Source organism: Caretta caretta, chromosome 10, assembly GCF_965140235.1.
Source record: "Caretta caretta isolate rCarCar2 chromosome 10, rCarCar1.hap1, whole genome shotgun sequence".
NCBI lineage: Eukaryota > Metazoa > Chordata > Testudines > Cheloniidae > Caretta > Caretta caretta.
Genome location: NC_134215.1, coordinates 17852901 through 17872090, shown reverse-complemented (window position 1 = coordinate 17872090; position 19190 = coordinate 17852901). Strand labels below are relative to the sequence as shown.

At 42.0% G+C, this 19190-nt stretch overlaps 1 protein-coding gene across 4 annotated transcripts in view; it reads left to right on the top strand.

Annotated features, from left to right (window-relative positions):
- The first annotated feature begins 4405 nt into the window (after window positions 1-4405).
- Window positions 4406-19190, top strand: part of VPS35L (VPS35 endosomal protein sorting factor like) — a 119347-nt gene continuing 104562 nt past the window's right edge. For all 4 annotated transcript variants that reach the window (XM_048866258.2, XM_048866257.2, XM_048866255.2 and 1 more), the window contains exons 1-6: window positions 4406-4462; window positions 10681-10780; window positions 15401-15568; window positions 15870-15992; window positions 16425-16449; window positions 17438-17514. In XM_048866258.2, the coding sequence (XP_048722215.2) occupies window positions 4446-4462; window positions 10681-10780; window positions 15401-15568; window positions 15870-15992; window positions 16425-16449; window positions 17438-17514 (510 nt within the window). In that variant the 5' untranslated portion in view covers window positions 4406-4445. The remainder of the gene's footprint in view (window positions 4463-10680; window positions 10781-15400; window positions 15569-15869; window positions 15993-16424; window positions 16450-17437; window positions 17515-19190) is intronic.

The window sequence follows — 19190 nt, the reverse complement described above, 5'->3', positions numbered from 1 at the left end:
GAATCTGATTAGTCAGATTTAGAGGAGGATAAGCAGTTGTTCCAGACAAATCTGAGGAGGAAAAATGTCCACCATTTCATAATCAGAAAATATATTATGTGTCTCCCACTATAAATACACAAATTACAAAAAGCCCCAGGACATTTGTCATCCATGAACCCAATAAAACATGCTAAATAAGGACTCCTGATTAACTTTGATGGATATTACTCAATAATTTAAACATCAGAGCAAATAACCAGATCTTTCTTTAAATTATTGATGTTCATGCAGTTTAAATGAAAATGGCTTTAATTGTATGCGTCTTAAAAAGGCTTCATGACAAAGTCAAGGACTGAACCTTGAAGTCAAGTAAAGAAAACAATATTGAAGGGACAGAAGATTGTGGTGGCGCATGTTAGTGGAATTTCTGTTCTAAGTAGGGAGAATTTTTAATAGAGGGGTATTACGGTCTTGCAGGAGCGACACCACAGTTAGGTTGCATCAGAATTTTCTGTTTTACACGGTCTGCATCTAGTGTCTCATCTTTTTTTCTGAACCCTTTTTTGGAAACATGCGATGGGGAACTTGAACCAAATTTCAGCCACTAATTAATGTGTGTGGAATGATCTCCAATATGTGTTTTCTATTAGCATGTTGTTGGATTTTTAGCAAGTTTGAGGAAACTGAAACACCAGAAAAGCACGATTTTTTTCCCCCCACACCGCACATTTGCTGCTTCCTGAGCATTAGCAGGGACTTCAGAGACAATCAGCCACTCATTATTCCTCCCTCTACTTTATTCAAATACTTGATGAGAATCATTGTTGCCTTGGTTGTCATAGCAATGGCTGCCTTGAATACTGATTTACCTCAGACTCCCCTAACATTAATATAAAAAGAGTCCAGGGAGGAGCTGGAAGGAAAGCAAACTAAGTTTGCATGAGCTCCTTTGGGTTTGTATAGCGGTAGGTCACACTGTTTCTTTTCAGAGGGTAACTTTTTTTTTTTTTTTTTTTAAGGAAAGTAAAAGTCACATAAAAAAAATACACAATTCCATTTCATGGATAGTTTATATTTTGTCCCAAATTGAAGACTATGACTTTCTGAGTATTTACCTTTTTTTTTTTTAAAAAGAGAGATTATGATTGAGTCCCTATCTAGAAGCTGCAGTAAATCTTATTTTTCCACTGCTGTGAAACCGTAACCATTAAACAAATGTTTTATTTAAATAGCACATACATAAACATTTTCTTTCTATAAAAAAAAAATAAGGAAACTTATAACCAAAATCTTTGTTTAATGTTAAAGTTTGCTCTGATCAATAAATTAAGCCATAAAAAATTAGAAAATACAAACTTAAGAATGAAAAAGGATTTAAAAGCTGCCAAGTCAGGCTGTAGTCAAATGGTAGCAGCAAAGTCAAGGTTAGATTATTATGCATATACAGAAGGGGGCTGAAATAAGGTTGCACAGGTACCATTCATTCTGGCATTTTTTAGTGTTTGACTTAGCAACTTTTTAAGCCTTGCCTTTGTATTTCTTAACTTTTTCATGGTTTAGTTTATTAGTGAAGAAAACCTTAAGTAACATTAAATAATGTTTTTTGTTTGGAAATAGATATAACAGTCAGGATGCCAGGGTTCCTTTCCAGCTTCTATGACTGGTTTGTTCTGTGATCTTAGGCAAGTCACTTAGTTTATGTATCCTAATTGTCAAAAATGAAGCATTTTATAATCATCATTGAAAGATGCTATACAAGTGTAAAATAGTATTAGATGTATTTTGCACATCAGAAAATATAAAATAAAATCTTACCATTCCCTATTACTAAGTCATAAACTCTTAAGACATAGAGTCAGTGATACCTGAATTTGTCTGGTTCATCTTAGATGATGATAGTTTTAAACATTTTTGCTGTTGATGTCATTTAAAACAATTATTTTAAGCACTAACTATAACAATTGAGGCCTGAGAATACCTTTTAAAGCACTGCAAAGGCTGTATTGAGCTGCATTCACCACTTCAGTTGGTGTCAGTGAGAGCTGCATATGTAGATCAAAAGCAGTACTCTATAAAATCTTATTTCACCCTCCACAGAAATACAGCCACTCCTGTGGCTGGGTGCTGCACCTGGCTAAGAGCACACACTAACTACACAATAGTTTTGGATAGGTGAAATAGATTGATCCTAATTAAAACTACAGGGTTAATTTTAAGAAGGCCGATTGAAATTATCCAAATTACACAATGACATCTAATTACTGTCTCATATTTGCCATGAGGGGGCTTCCATCATGCTCCTGGTCAAGAGCTGTGAGAAATGAGATGTGCCTCTGTACTCAGACATGTTCAGTTCACATGTCTTCTAGATGTCCTTTATGGTCACTTATGCCGCCACAGGACACGACAGTGGAATTTGCTTGGTGTAATGACAACAGCTACGACAGTTGTTAATCACTCGTCACCGACCCAACCATCTGTCCACCAGGTTTTGACCTGCCAAGGCACCTGTGGTCATCCTTGAACCGGTTTCAAACAGGACAGAGCAATTGTGTCCAATTTATTCAAATGGGGTTTCTCTAACAACTTGCAATGTAGATGAGGTCAATTTCAGATTATGTCACATATCCTTGATGAGTGCCTGCTGACTGACTTTGACAGTGGGCTACCGGCTCTTCACCTGGCTGATGCCAATGCTATCAAATGGCGGGGCACACTGCGCATACGCTGAGGAATTAGAGTGAGAAGAAAATTCTGCTTTCAGTTCTCCATGGTGGATCTTGACTAATATTCTGGTCTTTCTATATGTATGCAACTGCCGACATCTGAATATCAGAGTTGGGATCTTGCTTTGGTGTGGAGAAATAAAAGTTTTATCCTAACAGTGAAGAATAGCAATGTGGGGTGGCATGTAATCTAATCAGCCCTGGGGGAAATGATTGCAATTAGCTGAATAAATGGGAGTCAGTGAGTCTACAGGATTTGGGAGCCTGGGGCTATCAGTACATATGTACAGATAAGTGGTACTGTACAGTATTTCCTGATTAATCCATTGCTAACCAAATGGTCCATATTCACTGACATGAGTGCTATTTGACCTCACCAAAGCAGTGATCTGACCTGTTGCCCCAGGTTTCACTGACTGCCTGTGATAGACACTACATGCCAGGTCAAGGTTTCCCCATCACTGGGGAGGGGAACAACTTCATTCACATTTTCCCTTCCTGTGAGAGAGTTCACCCATCTAGAGCCTCCCCACACCTCAGTATGGGTGTGGAGGGGAGACCACATCACTGCCTGTGTGAGAATGAGACTTTGTGTGTGTATCCGTGCCTAGCAGGGCAAGGTGCCAGTTCCTCAGGTTGGGGAGTGTGAGATCCCTGCAGTGCATAGGGGATGTGTGAGGCCACTTTGTTGTGGAGAGGCTGGAAGAGGCTCACTCTGTATTGATCCCTAGTTGCATGGAAAGCTGCCTCAAGGTGCATGTGTGGGCTCCAAAAAGACCCCTTCAGGATGTCGAGGAAAGGGTGCCTGCAGTGTGTGGGGGGAGACATCTTCCTCCCCGAGGTGAGGCCAGTGCTTAATTTGTGCCAGGGCTGAGTCCTGGAACCTCTAGGCTTGGCAGTTCATACCCCTGGCACCTCTGCTTGCAATGTCAGTTATGAAAGTAAAAAAAATTGCTTGAGCCCCTAGCACCTCTTTCATTATAAATTAAACAGCGGGTTAGGCTCCCCCATCAGTGTGTGCGGTGGGGAAAGGAGCCTCCCCCCTGGGGCTAGCTCCTAGTATGAGTGGGGAGAGGTGTGTCACACACAGGGGTCGCCCCCCACCATGTGGGATGGGAAGAGGAGCCTTTTCCATGTGGTTAGTCCCCCCTCATGTGTGGGACAGGGGAGGAGCCTTTCCCATGTGGCTATCCCCCCAATATGAGTGGGGGAGGCCCCCTCAGTGTGTGGGGTGGGGGAGGTACCTTTCCCATGGGGCTAGCCTCCATCGATGTGTGGGGTGGGGGAGGAGCCTTTTCCCTGGGGTTAGCTGCCAACAGTGTGTGGGGCATGGGGAGGAGCCTTTCCTCAGGGGTTAGCCCCCCCGTATGTGGGGCAGGGGGAGGAGCCTCTCCCCAGGGGTTAGCCCCCTCAGTGTGTGGGGTGGGGGAGGAGCCTTTCCCTGGGGGGTAGCCGTTAGCCCCTGGGGTGTGCCTAGCGGGGCTGCGCTCTCTCACTTTAGGACACGGCGTCGGCGCGCGGGGCTTTGGCTGGCTCAGGAGTGCAGCAGCTGCCCCCCGGCTCAGCGAGAGCCATCCGCCGCCGTCGCGTGGGGCCTGCACCTTCCCTTTCCGGCTGCCCCGCACAATCATGGCAGCCTTGGCGGCGGGGCGGGGCGGGGCGAGCGGGGAGAGGGCGGTGAAAGACCCGGCCGGGGGGGGGGGGAGAAGAAGGAGGGTCACGTGACAAGGAAGCAAGATGGCTGCCTTCCCGTGGTAAGGCTGGGAGAAGCACGGGTAGAGGTGTCGGGAAGGGTCAGGGCTGAGTGAGGAGGGAGTCGAGTCAAGTCGAGCCGAGCCGGGCAGGTGGCGGAAGGCGGCAACGGGTCTGGACTCGCGTAGTCTGAGGTGGAGCAGTTCCGGCTGGGCTGGGCGGGAGCTGGTTCCTGGGGAAGGGTCCCTGATCTTCCCCTGTCTGGAGCCAACGGGCTAAAGCAGAGCCCGGCTACAGACTCCCGAGCGGGGTGGGCTGGGGACTTCCCTGTCCCCCAGCTTAAAGAAAAGAGGGTGAAAGGCACCTCTGCTCTGTCAGCCTGCCTAGTCTGTTCCCTGCTTCTCCGCTAACTCAGTCCGAAAGCCTAGTGCAAAACTGCAGTGGCCTTCCCCCAGGTGCGAAGCTCACCTGTTTCGGAGGTGCATGCAGTGGAGCTGCTGTAAAGTTTAATTCCCTCCTTTCCTACAATCTGTACCGGTAGCCCTGACCAAAGCTTTCTGTGCTGTAAGGGACTTCCACAGTAAAACAAATATCAAGAACAACACCGATAACTTCCTCCTTGGTTCAGGACTGCTGCTTTGGAAGGGGTCTAAAAGGAAGCCAGAAGCCTAAATGAAATAGCAGTAAGCTATTCAATTGTGGCAATGTTCTAGAAAGTTCATTTCTAATTTGGATACATGCACACATGTTCCTTCAGTGACAGTGCTTCTTTCAAATGCCCCCATGAAAAGACCCTTGAAATTATATTATCACAAGTCTGCAACTGAGACTATCTGAAAGAAGTTAAAAAAATATACTTGAACCTCACAGTAAAATCCTTCCTCTGAAGAAGGGGAGATACATTCAGATCTGTTTTAAGAATGTGGGATTGGTGTTACTTATTTGCATTTTTGTGAGAAGATGGGATAACCCCAAAGGAGTTGCTGTAGTTTGCTCTGTGATTCATGTAGGATATATAAAGGCTCCATGTGCTTTTTCCTCTCTGTAACCCTATATTTGTTTTTTCTTTGATGGTCTTACAAAATGCCAAATCACAGCAGTAGCATGGAGGTGCCTGGAAGGCACTGTGTTGAAACCTTTAAAAAAAATTACTGAAAAAAACACACCTGTGTGTAGGTTTGCACCAGTGTAGATGCAGGCATGTCAATGGAAGAATACATCTGTTGATGTAGCTACCATCAGATGATGTTTCTACACTGACAGAAAACCCCTTCTGTCCATGTAGGCAGCATCTGTACGATGCGGTTATATGCTGGCTGTATAGCCTCAACAGTCTGAACATACCCTAACTAAATAAGAGAGAACAGATGGACGCAAGCAGACAGGGGAGTACTAGGAAACAGTGAGCCTGTGTTGGTCAGCATGATAGGCAGTGGTATCAGCACGTTGGCAGCCTAACCATTATCAGGTTTTTTTTTTTTTGTAGGTATCAGGGCAAAATAGAATTTTGAGGAGGGATTTGAAGATGGATAATGAGGTAGCTTTGTGGGTGTACAGGTCTTCACAGGAGCGTGTTAGAGATGTCCTGTGAACAGAATTTCTTATGTACTGTCTTTAAAAATAAGCAAGAACAATCTAGGGCAGTCAGAATTTGGATCTAATTTGATTGTGTTGGATTTTATAATGTTTTTTTTTTTTTTTTTTTGAAAGAGAGGGATGGGGGGAGGAGAAAGAAGCCAGATAAAAATTCTGTTCCTCTTGTAGTGCAGTGGATGTCCCTATTGGTTCATGTTAGGTTACAAATTCTGCTTCTGTAGTAATATGAAATGTTTCTTTACTTCTGGAAAACTGAATGCAGAACTGAAGAAAATACTTAGGAAATAAGCTACGTAGTACAATTTCTGTTAGAGCAAGCAAGATAAGGAAATGATGAAATATTTTTTCTTTTGACAAGATAAAGAAAAATATGTGCAATAATTGTTTCCCTTCCTCATAAATTGCATGGCTGCTTGTAAATAAACTAATTCCTGATTTTGGAAGTCTTGCTTTCCTGAAGCTTTTGTTCCTTTAAATAATAAATTGAATTTATTCAGCTTTCAGATGGAGGCACAGCTTTTTCTGAAATGAAGGGGCACAATAAGATACCCAGTGTGCTATTTGCATCACTATTAAAATAGCTTTTCAAGATGCTTAAAAAATATAAATTGCCCTCTTTTAAAGTAAAAGGAGCTTGTTGCTTGAATGAATTTCATTCCAGGCTGAAACTTTCCATATAGTACTCACCCACATACTTTTTTAATAGTTTAATATCAAAATGAGACTTTGTAAATATTATGAGTGAGGAAAGAATATCAAATATTTGGCTTAAAGTCAGATATGTCCACAGGTGCCTCTTAAGATCCATTCTTGAAGTTTTTCTGTTAATACTTCTCGAATGCCCATTTCATTAGGGTTTTGTTAGCAATTTAATTACAGACCATTGTTTGGGGATAATAGCTAAACCAAAAAATAAATCTTGGATATTAGTCGAACAAAACTTTATTTTGTGAAAATTGCAAACAAGCTATTTTAAGGAAACGCTTGTGTTAAAATGTTACATACTTAGGGGAATATGCAGTAGAGACACCTGAGTCCAATTAAGGGCTCCCTGAGACCTTTACAAACTCCTTCTCTGGTGAAAAGAGGGAAAGGAGAGACAGGGCAGTGCAGGGCTAGTGGTATCAGGGAGAGTCTGCTCCAGGGTGGAGGGCTGCTCTCCTCCCTACAGGGGAAGCTATGTAACAGACTGTTTAGGGGAAGGACTGGCACCCCAGGGCCAATAACAAAGCCTCACAGGGTGGTAGGAAAAGGCATTCCCCTTTGTTTTGAGTTGGAACTGTGTTTTTTGTTGGGTGGAGGGGCACTCCTTGGGCTGGCACTGAGGCCTGCCAGAAAAGTATTGGGAAATAAACCCGCAAGTGGGAGAATAAATACAGTCCAGAGTGGGGCTGACTTACTCCATGCTCCCACCAGCAGAGGGGGAAACGCGGTACCCGCCGAGGTGGAGGAGGTGCATTGTCGCAATACATATAGAAATCCATTCCAATAAAAGGGGTGCCTTCCCAATAGACGTGGTTGCTGCTTTTCTTCCCTCATTGCTCTTCTAAGTGCCAGACTCAGGTAGAACAAGGCAACCTGCCTGTTATAGGGTATAGCCTGCATGTGGACATGGACCTTACGGTTTCCCAGAAGACTGGATCAGTCAGTCTGATTTCTGATGAAAGCTTGCTCCATAGTCATGAGCTTTCCACCAAGAATGGAAGGTTTAACCTTCTCTCTCTCCTTCCTCAGTGAATAAATAGAAGATAATATTAAACCAGTCGTGCACTCCCCCGAATATTAATTACCTTACAAGCGGTCTTGATCACTTAAAACAATGTAAATGTAAGTTTTAAAAAATGCTTACAGAATCAAACAGCTCACTTCGTGTACATGCATACACAGAGCAAATGGTGCCTTAAAATTTAGTTATAATACAATTGCCTTTAGGCTGAGACTGTTATGCCAAGCTTCAGCTGTCAAGGACTTTTTTTTAAAATGCTGTTTAGAAACCCCTATAAATGAGATGTAATGGAAATGCTGACAAAACTGTAAGTATAACAGTGTAATAGAAATGTTGTATTTCAGAGTAGCAGCCGTGTTAGTCTGTTTCCGCAAAAAGAACAGGAGTACTTGTGGCACCTTAGAAACTAACAAATTTATTAGAGCACAAGCTTTTGTGGGCTAGAGCCCACTTCATCGGATGCATAGAATGGAACATATAGTAAGAATATATATATACACACACATACAGAGAAGGTGGAAGTTGCCATACAAACTGTAAGAGGCTAATTAATTAAGATGAGCTATTATCAGCAGGAGAAAAAAAAAAGCTCCTTAATTAATTAGCCTCTTACAGTTTGTATGGCAACTTCCACCTTCTGTGTGTGTGTGTGTGTGTGTGTGTATATATAATGTTCCATTCTATGCATCCGATGAAGTGGGCTGTAGCCCACGAAAGCTTATGCTCTAATAAATTTGTTAGTCTCTAAGGCGCCACAAGTACTCCTGTTCTTTTTGAGAAATGTTATAATTAGGAGTCAGTAGAGAGTGTGGGGTACATATTTTCATACAAATTCTAATAAACCCATGAAGCAAGTGAACAAGGAGAGTCACTGAAGCATGGAACAATAGTAAATTCAAGAAAATGCTCATGTATAGTAAAGGCAGGAAATCGAAGATAATGAAAACAAAAGGAATAGGCACGTGGGTTTCACTGGACTCTTGTTCTTGCTCTGCTTGTATCTAATTAGGCTTCAAAGCTTCTCCACTGATCAGCACAGCTATGACTTTGTTCTGATTTCTTGTTACAGAATTGCAATAGCAAGAGTGCCACAAAGGTCTATCAGTTAAATAATAATTACGTAGTCTGATTCCTTTTTCACTTTGAAAAAGATTACCAGCAAAGTTGAGGGGAAGAAGTGGGGAGGCAGGGAGAAATTGGGGTTTTTGCCCTTTTAAAATATTTTGTTTCTTTCAGCTACTTTTTTACGCTAAGAAATTCAGATTCCTTTTAGACTAGAACACACTATAATGACGAGAAGAAAACTAGTGAAATAGTGACATTGCAAAATCCCAGAAAGTGAAAGTTGAGGGGGGAATTAATTTTTAGACACTGGCAGGATTTTCAAATGAGCTCAGTTCCTATTTAGGCACATTGTGCCCAAAGGAAGCTGATGACACTTAATACTTGGTGCCTAAATGGAAGCTTAGCTCTTGAAAATCTGGCTTTTTTGTTTGTTTTGTTTTTAGTTTTAAGGACTAGCGTTTTCGATAAAGGAAGCCTTTGTTCATTCAATACCCTTGCTGGTTCAATTAAGGCACCAGAGCTCCAGTAAACATCCTTGAGCTCTCCCAAAAGTCCTTCAGTAATAAAATGGAAGGCAAGTTGGGCATTCCTAATATTTCTAAAATTAAAATACAGTCAGGAAAATGTTCCAGGTAGAGTGGGCAGAGGGAAAGAAAACCTTTTCAAACCAGGTCTTGCTGATTGCTGCTACGATCCCTGTCTACACCAGCTCTATCACCACTGCTCTACTGTTGGAGCTGAATGTATGGTACCAGTGGTGGAAAATGTTTGCTGAAATGCCGAGTATAGACACTTCTAAGTCTCATGACGCTTCCGTGAGCTGAGTAGAACTATACCCACTTTGCATGTATGGAAACTGTTTTGCCCCCAAAGAAACAGTAACAGAGCTGGGAACTCAAACCAAGAATCTTTACTCTCAGTTCCATGCATGATCACTAGATCGTGCTAGTTAAAGGGTTTTCATTTGATGTATTACTGAATTTAAGAATATATTTGAGTATTTTTAAATATAACTCTTAGCTCTCCTTGATAGGTCTGTCCAGTCTCGGTATGGAAACTCCGGTTATATTTCTCTCCCCCACTTTAACGGCACACCTCAAAGATGAATTGTATTTCTAATTATAGTGAACGATTAATAGAAACTGGGATTAATAGTAAAATAGAATGGAGGAAAAACTATTAAGGTGTGACTGGAGTTAATATCTGCTGCTAAGCCTTTAAGGCAAAGCACTTGGAGTGCATTATCTATGTTGTTCTTCAAGTACAAGTCGTTTTCTTTTATGGAAGAAGGTCTGGTTTTGTCAACAGGCTAACAAGTCGGATTAAGAATAAAAACTGTAAAATATGAGTTTGCTGTAAATTATTTCTCTTAATAAAATACTTTCAGTAAGAATGGAAGCCTTTAGTACAATGACTTATTTCTTGTTCTTGCATTGCTGGTTATGTTCTTTCTTCCTCTTGTCAGCTGGCCACTGCAACTTTTAATTGTGAATACTGTGGAACAGCTGGATATTGATTCCTTTTGTAAATTACCTAATGGGTAAATTATTTGCTAATTCTGATCCTTTTGATGATTAAATTAAATGGTATGGAGGTGAATCCAACTGCTGTACTTTGAATTCAGAACAGTAACTGGCAGTTACCTCATTTCACAAGTGTACTGACCGGAAGTTTTTATTTAGAGTATAAGAGAGCAAAGTAGTCAAGTCAGTTTACAAATTAGCTTCTCATGCAAAGGGAAACCTTACATCATACAATTTGATTTACTTTCCAAAAGCGTATAAACATGTCTGCACCTATGCAAGTGTGATGTATAACTACATATTTACAGACTCTCAGGTACATATACAGTGATGCACCTATAAAACTTTTTCTTTATTCTTGCTTTTTAAGGCATGCAAGGTCTAGAAATTACACATCAGAGTTTGAATCATGCAGACTGGAGGCTGTACCTGTGGAATTTGGGGACTACCATCCACTGAAACCCATTACCGTAAGTTTCTTTTTGAGCCTTTGCAAATAACATCACTGTAAAGTGAAAACTACTGTTTCCTGCTGGCAACTAGAGGCAGTTCTGATTTTCTGTTGAATTTGTTAGAAGAAAAGTTTTGGTTTTAAAGTCACTGGCAGTAACAGTGAACTACGTTTTGGATGCTCCAGCTGCTTGCAGTTCCCACCATTTCTATAGTACTAGGAGTTTATGTTGCTATTTACACAGTACTGAAAGTCTTGATGTGTTATGCCAGAAAACGTCTCTTACTATTCAGAACAGCTCAAATCCCGCACAGCTTCTTGATTACTTATGAAATGTTTCATCATATATAAAAAGACCAGATTGGGACCAACTCATCACATTACCAGTAACCTGCCTAACTGCTCAATGTAGCACTTGTTGTTTTTGGGTTACCTCTAAACCAGCTGTGGTTTTAAAAACACTCTATGAAATATTGCAAGCATGCATGGGGCTCTACAAAACACATAAGAGGCAAGGTCCCTGCTTCAAAGAGGTTAGTTTAACTCTGGTGACTATGATACATGGGCAGCAGTTCAGACTCTGGAAGGTCAGTAGGGAGATCTGCATAGGAAAGCTTCTTGAAAGGAGCAGTCTTCAAGGGTGGATTTGAAAGACAAAAGGAAGGGTATTTGGTGCACAGGAAGTGGTAGGCTGTTTGAAGCTAAAGGAGTATCATGAAAGAAGGGATAAAAACAAGAGTGGGAGGAGGAAGCAAAGAACAGGTGGGGGAGAAAGAGCCTTTTGCTGCAGAAAATAGAAATAAAAATGGTAAAAGAATCTCTAAGTACCAGTATTATAGCTGAGGCACTCCTAGCAGAGAGAAAAAATGTGCTATTTGGAGAATCTGTGCTCTAGTAATGACAGGTTTCAGAGTAACAGCCGTGTTAGTCTGTATTCGCAAAAAGAAAAGGAGTACTTGTGGCACTTTAGAGACTAACCAATTTATTTGAGCATAAGCTTTCGTGAGCTACAGCTCACTTCATCGGATGCATACTGTGGAAAGTTTAGAAGATCTTATTATATACACACGAAGCATGAACAAATACCTCCTCCTATCCCACTCTCCTGCTGGTAATAGCTTATCTAAAGCGATCACTCTCCTTACAATGTGTATGATAATCAAGTTGGGCCATTTCCAGCACAAATCCAGGTTCTCTCACCCCATCCCACCCCCCACACCACACCACACACAAACTCACTCTTCTGCTGGTAATAGCTTATCTAAAGTGACCGGAATCACCTGATCAAGATCCTCTACAGCAAACAGGGAAAGATTAAGAATGAGCTCTCAAAAATGGATACTCTCATAAAGAACCAACCTTCCACACAAACTTCCTCGTGGCTGGATTTTACTAAAACTAGACAAGCCATTTACAACGCACACTTTGCTTCTCTACAAAAGAAAAAGGACACTAAACTTTCTAAACTACTACATGCTACAAGGGGCCACAGCAATGGTTCCCTCACCCCACCTAGCAATATTGTTAACCTATCCAACTATACTCTCAGCCCAGCAGAAGCAGCTGTTCTATCTCGGGGCATCTCCTTCTGCCCCTCCACCCCCACGAACATGATACAGTTCTGTGGTGACCTAGAATCCTATTTTCGACGTCTCCGTCTCAAGGAATATTTCCAAAATACCTCTGAACAACATACTAATCCACAGAGGTCTCCCTGCCAACACTACAGAAAGAGGGATTCTAGATGGACTCCTCCTGAAGGTCGAAACAGCAGACTGGACTTCTACATAGAGTGCTTCCGCCGACGTGCACAGGCTGAAATTGTGGAAAAGCAGCATCACTTGCCCCATAACCTCAGCCATGCGGAACGCAATGCCATCCACAGCCTCAGAAACAACTCTGACATCATAATCAAAAAGGCTGACAAAGGAGGTGCTGTTGTCATCATGAATAGGTCGGAATATGAACAAGAGGCTGCTCGGCAGCTCTCCAACACGAGTTTCTACAAGCCATTACCCTATGATCCCACTGAGAGTTACCAAAAGAAACTACAGCATTTGCTCAAGAAACTTCCTGAAAAAGCACAAGATCAAATCCGCACAGACACACCCCTGGAACCCCGACCTGGGATATTCTATCTACTACCCAAGATCCATAAACCTGGAAATCCTGGGCGCCCCATCATCTCAGGCATTGGCACCCTGACAGCAGGATTGTCTGGCTATGTAGACTCCCTCCTCAGGCCCTACGCTACTAGCACTCCCAGCTACCTTCGAGACACCACTGACTTCCTGAGGAAACTTCAATCCATCGGTGATCTTCCTGATAACACCATCCTGGCTACTATGGATGTAGAAGCCCTCTACACCAACATTCCACACAAAGATGGACTACAAGCTGTCAAGAACACTATCCCCGATAATGTCACGGCTAACCTGGTGGCTGAACTTTGTGACTTTGTCCTTACCCATAACTATTTCACATTTGGGGACAATGTATACCTTCAGATCAGCGGCACTGCTATGGGTACCCGCATGGCCCCACAGTATGCCAACATTTTTATGGCTGACTTAGAACAACGCTTCCTCAGCTCTCGTCCCCTAAAGCCCCTGCTCTACTTGCGCTATATTGATGACATCTTCATCATCTGGACCCATGGAAAAGAAGCCCTTGAGGAACTCCACCATGATTTCAACAATTTCCATCCCACCATCAACCTCAGCCTGGTCTAGTCCACACAAGAGATCCACTTCCTGGACACTACAGTGCTAATAAACAATGGCCACATAAACACCACCCTATACCGGAAACCTACTGACCGCTATTCCTACCTGCATGCCTCCAGCTTTCACCCTGACCACACCACACGATCCATCGTCTACAGCCAAGCTCTGCGATACAACCGCATTTGCTCCAACCCCTCAGACAGAGACAAACACCTACAAGATCTCTGTCAAGCTTTCTTACAACTACAGTACCCACCTGCAGAAGTAAAGAAACAGATTGATAGAGCCAGAAGAGTTCCCAGAAGTTACCTACTACAGGACAGGCCTAACAAAGAAAATAACAGAACGCCACTAGCGGTCACCTTCAGCCCCCAACTAAAACCCCTCCAACGCATTATTAAGGATCTACAACCTATCCTAAAGGATGACCCAACACTCTCACAAGTCTTGGGAGACAGGCCAGTCCTTGCCTACAGACAGCCCCGCAACCTGAAGCAAATACTCACCAACAACCACATACCACACAACAGAACCACTAACCCAAGAACTTATCCTTGCAACAAAGCCCGTTGCCAATTGTGCCCACATATCTATTCAGGGGACACCATCACAGGGCCTAATAACATCAGCCACACTATCAGAGGCTCGTTCACCTGCACATCCACCAATGTGATATATGCCATCATGTGCCAGCAATGCCCCTCTGCCATGTACATTGGTCAAACTGGACAGTCTCTACGTAAAAGAATAAATGGACACAAATCAGATGTCAAGAATTATAACATTCATAAACCAGTCGGAGAACACTTCAATCTCTCTGGTCACGCAATCACAGACATGAAGGTCGCTATCTTAAAACAAAAAAACTTCAAATCCAGACTCCAGCGAGAAACTGCTGAATTGGAATTCATTTGCAAATTGGATACTATTAATTTAGGCTTAAATAGAGACTGGGAGTTGCTAAGTCATTATGCAAGGTAGCCTGTTTCCTCTTGTTTTTTCCTACCCCCCCCCCCCTTGATGTTCTGGTTTAACTTGGATTTAAACTTGGAGAGTGGTCAGTTTAGATGAGCTATTACCAGCAGGAGAGTGAGTTTGTGTGTGTATGGGGGTGGGGGGGATGTGAGATAACCTGGATCTATGCAGGAAATAGCCCGACTTGATTATGTAAAGAGTTGTCACTTTGGATGGGCTAGCACCAGCAGGAGAGTGAATTTGTGTGGGGGGGTGGAGGGTGAGAAAACCTGGATTTGTGCTGGAAATGGCCCACCTGTTGATCACTTTAGATAAGCTATTACCAGCAGGACAGTGGGGTGGGAGGAGGTATTGTTTCATATTCTCTGTGTGTATATAAAGTCTGCTGCAGTTTCCACGGTATACATCTGATGAAGTGAGCTGTAGCTCACGAAAGCTCATGCTCAAATAAATTGGTTAGTCTCTAAGGTGCCACAAGTACTCCTTTTCTTTTTGCGAATACAGACTAACACGGCTGTTCCTCTGAAACCTGTAAGGAGAGTGGTCACTTTAGATAAGCTATTACCAGCAGGAGAGTGAGTTTGTGTGTGGTGTGGTGTGGGGGGTGGGATGGGGTGAGAGAACCTGGATTTGTGCTGGAAATGGCCCAACTTGATTATCATACACATTGTAAGGAGAGTGATCGCTTTAGATAAGCTATTACCAGCAGGAGAGTGGGATAGGAGGAGGTATTTGTTCATGCTTCGTGTGTATATAATAAGATCTTCTAAACTTTCCACAGTATGCATCCGATGAAGTGAGCTGTAGCTCACGAAAGCTTATGCTCAAATAAATTGGTTAGTCTCTAAGGTGCCACAAGTACTCCTTTTCTTTGTGCTCTAGTAAGTTATTAAAGTGGAAGTAGATCATTTAATTTTACAGTTGAACTTCTCCTTCAGGTTACTGAATCCAAGACCAAGAAAATGGGTCGGAAAGGAAGTACTTCCTCTACCTCCTCCTCTTCTTCCAGTTCAATGATAGACCCACTAAGCAGTGTGTTGGACGGTACTGATCCCTTGTCATTGTTCGCAGCAACAGCAGATCCAGTGGCTACTGCAGCTAACACGGTAAAGCTCAAGGTTAATTATCTCAAGTAGATTGAATAAAATAGACCTGCATAGAACTGATTCTTTGTGCTCTTGCAAGAGCTGTTTCAGTATAGAAAGTACCATATTAACTAATCAGAGAATTTCATTTACCTGTTTTCTTTTGCTTTAGCAGTTCTGGTAACGTTTGTGTTTTTTAATGTTGTAAATCTGTGCAAGGATCAGTAACACATGAAACACAGTAGGTCTTAAAATATCTGGTCACCTTTCTTTGTCTTCCTGGTATACATGAAGCTGAACACCTTGTTTGTGTTCCTCCTAGGATAGTACAAGAAAGAAACGTGATAAAGATGACAGCTTGGCTGTAGGAAGTGACTTTGAACCATGGTCAAGCAAACGTGGTGAAATCCTTGCTAGATACACGACGACTGAAAAACTCTCCATTGTAAGTGCGCTTCTTAATAATTTTGTGCAAGAACCTTAATAGACTATGGGTACTGTGAGGCTACAGTAATTGAGTACCTTGTGACTATTCCTTTTCTATGTAAACAAATTCAGTACATTTAATTTGCAATGAAGTGGAAAACCATCCCAGCAGCTCTAGCTTTTAAATATTCATAAAGAAGACTGGCTGATCTTTGGCCTGTAGTACTTGATTATTTTTAGAGAGCCCAAAAGTGTGCTAGCCACTTCCTAGAACACAAATAGAGACATGGTTCATGCCACGAAAAGCTTACAATCACACTTTATATCTCCATTAATTTATAGAATAAATAGCAGCACTGAAAATAATCAATCCACACTTTCTTAAATCATTTATAAATAAGTAAGTAGTTTGTAAATACATGCTTTCTAAAATGCTGTTGTTTCTCTGCAGAATCTGTATATGAGTTCTGAAAAAGGTGAGTAGTTTCTCTATATCAAGTGCCATGGGACTATTATTTTAAGGAGAGAGCAAATGACAGACCTTTGGTGAAAACATGCATTCAGATTAAAGCTTTCTTTCTCCAACTGGGAGCTGATTCACTGCTGTTGCTCATGAGTCCCACTGGATTTTTGCAAATTCAAGAAAAATAATATTTATCTTGCTCCATCTAGTGGCTGCTGGGTGCATTATTATGTGTAATTGAAAGAAACTACAACTCCTGTAATTTACATTGCAGCTTTAAAAAACATCTGGGCTGTTACTATCCCTCCAAATCTCCCAAAATTGCAAGATTATTTTGGTATTTGGCTTGTCTTTATTAATTTTCCCGCTTGCTTGAAGGGAACAAGAGGGGAAATAGAAGGAAGTGCTTTGCATAGCTGTCCAACAATTCTCTCAGCCTGGCTGAGAGAGAAGCATTGAAGGAGCGGATTCCAGTATTATACTGGCTGTTTAGTATGACACCAAAATCTTAATTTTTAACGCAATGTTTTAATTGTATTGTTAATGGGAAAAACTGTTAAGAATGCGAGGCGAAGTAGTAAAGAACCTTCCATAGCAAGTGGAATCTTGAAATACAGGGCTCCAGCGTCTTACCCAAAGAACCTGAATAAAAAATCTAGAGTCTGGTTTTGTTTGGGTTTTTTTTTTTTTTCTTTCAAATCAGGCTTCGCTTTCTGCAGTTGCTATTCTGTGCCCACTACGAAATGTTTGGAGAAAAAGATGAATGAATCTTTGGCAACATTCATTGTGTGCCTGCAGGAATGGAGGTCTTGTTTGAAAATCAGGCTCGGAGTCTCTCATGCTAGCAGCTGAATAGCTGCCTTTAGGTGGTTGAACCACTGTTTTGGTCTTGGATACTGTTAGCTTATTTAAATCTGACTCTTCGCCTCAAGTCTTTTTTTTTTTTTTTTAATAGTTTAAGAATTTGAAAATGTTAAACTCAAAGATATAATTACCTACAGGAAAAGCTACGACGCCTGGCTCAGCAGTTTCTGAGAAGGTGCGAACAAGGCTAGAAGAGCTGGATGACCTTGAAGAGGTGAGCAAACTGTCCAGGAAACATTTCCACTTTAAGAGAAAAAAGATTAGTTGTGTGAGATGAAAGCTATTTAAGAAACTTTCTGGCTTATCCCTAAAAGCCCTGATTCTGCAAACTCTTATGCAGTGTTTAACTTCATGCACTTGAGTAGTCCCATTGAAAGTGTGTGTATGTCTGTGTAGAATTGGGGCCTAAATTTTTAGCTCATTGACAACCAGTACCCCAAAAGGAGAGTCACTGGGCTGACATCCATATCATTTATCTCCTATAGCTGCTGTATTTAAGCTCCCTGGTGTCTGGTAGGCTCTACCAACTTTTAATCTTTTTATTCTGTCTTTTGTTGCAGAGACTGACATCTCTCCTAAGTAAGGCACTGATTCAGCCAGGCACTTAATACGCATATGTTTAACTACTTTAGTCCCATTGAAATCAGAAAGGCCATTGACATGCTTACGTACCTTACTGAATTGGTGCCAATTCAGCTTCAGTGCCTCCATGTCTTTTATGGCTAACTTCAACTTGGATCTCATGATTAACACAGTATTGTGTTCATTTTATAAATTCAGCATGAAGGGATCATGTGTCAAAAGTAACATCTACTTAAATATCTGCAGATTAGATTCTATTAGTGGAAGAATAAGTGTATCTCAATAATATATAATGTATTCACTCACAAAATAGTGGTTGCTTCTGCAATTCATCACGCCATTTGTCAATTTATTTTCCTGGTAGTCATTTCTGCTACATAATCCTTTACAGTGACCTGCTGTAGTTCTGATATGACTATGTTTGAGTCTTGCTCTTTATTTTTCACAAATTAGTAGCTGGGAGCTTTGCAATAACTTTTTGCCCTAGGTCTGCACACCATTCTGCAACACACTTTGATTGTTCATAAACAGCCTTACGATATAGAATGGTGTTCATATGAAAAGGAATTGGAGGGTTAGAGGAACTCAGGCCTGTTGTTGTACTTGACCTGAAAGTAACCAAAGGACACTTTATTTCTGCAGCTGCTACAACTTAATAGCAATCAATGACAAAACCTCATAAAAATTTAAAGGAATACAGAATTTCATTAGAGTAGAGGTTCTCAAACTGTGGTCCGTGGGAGCTCCATTCAGGTGGTCCGCAGATAGTTCTCTCTAACGTGCACAGTTGGGCGGCCGCACGTGAGAGAATGAAGGGCTACCCACCTAATTAGTGGAGCAGTGCAGGCATGGCTTCACTAATTAGGTGCATGGATCCTGGAGAAGACGCACGTGAAAGGTGAGGTGGTGGTCTTGGGGGGGAATTTGGGATGTGCAGGGCTGCCGTGGCAAGAGAAAAAGGCGACTTTCCCCAGCTCCAGGGCTGTGGCTGCCAGGGAGAGATGGCCCTCTGTCCCAGCCTCAGCTCTGGCTGTTGTGGCGGGGGAGATATCCCCTTTCCTTCCCAGCCCCAGCTCGGAGGCAGCTGCAGCAGAGGAGACTCCCCCAACTTTCCAGCCCCAGCTTGGTGGCTGCCGCGGTAGGGGGGAGAGGGCATATCCATCACATTAGAAAGGTAGGACTACTGATATTAAAATGAGAGTTGTGTGCTTTTATTTGTAGAACAAAGAAACGTTTATTAAGTGTTTTTTTTTAAATATATAGCTCTTTATCCAAAATGCTTTACAATAGTTAGCTGACGGTACAAAC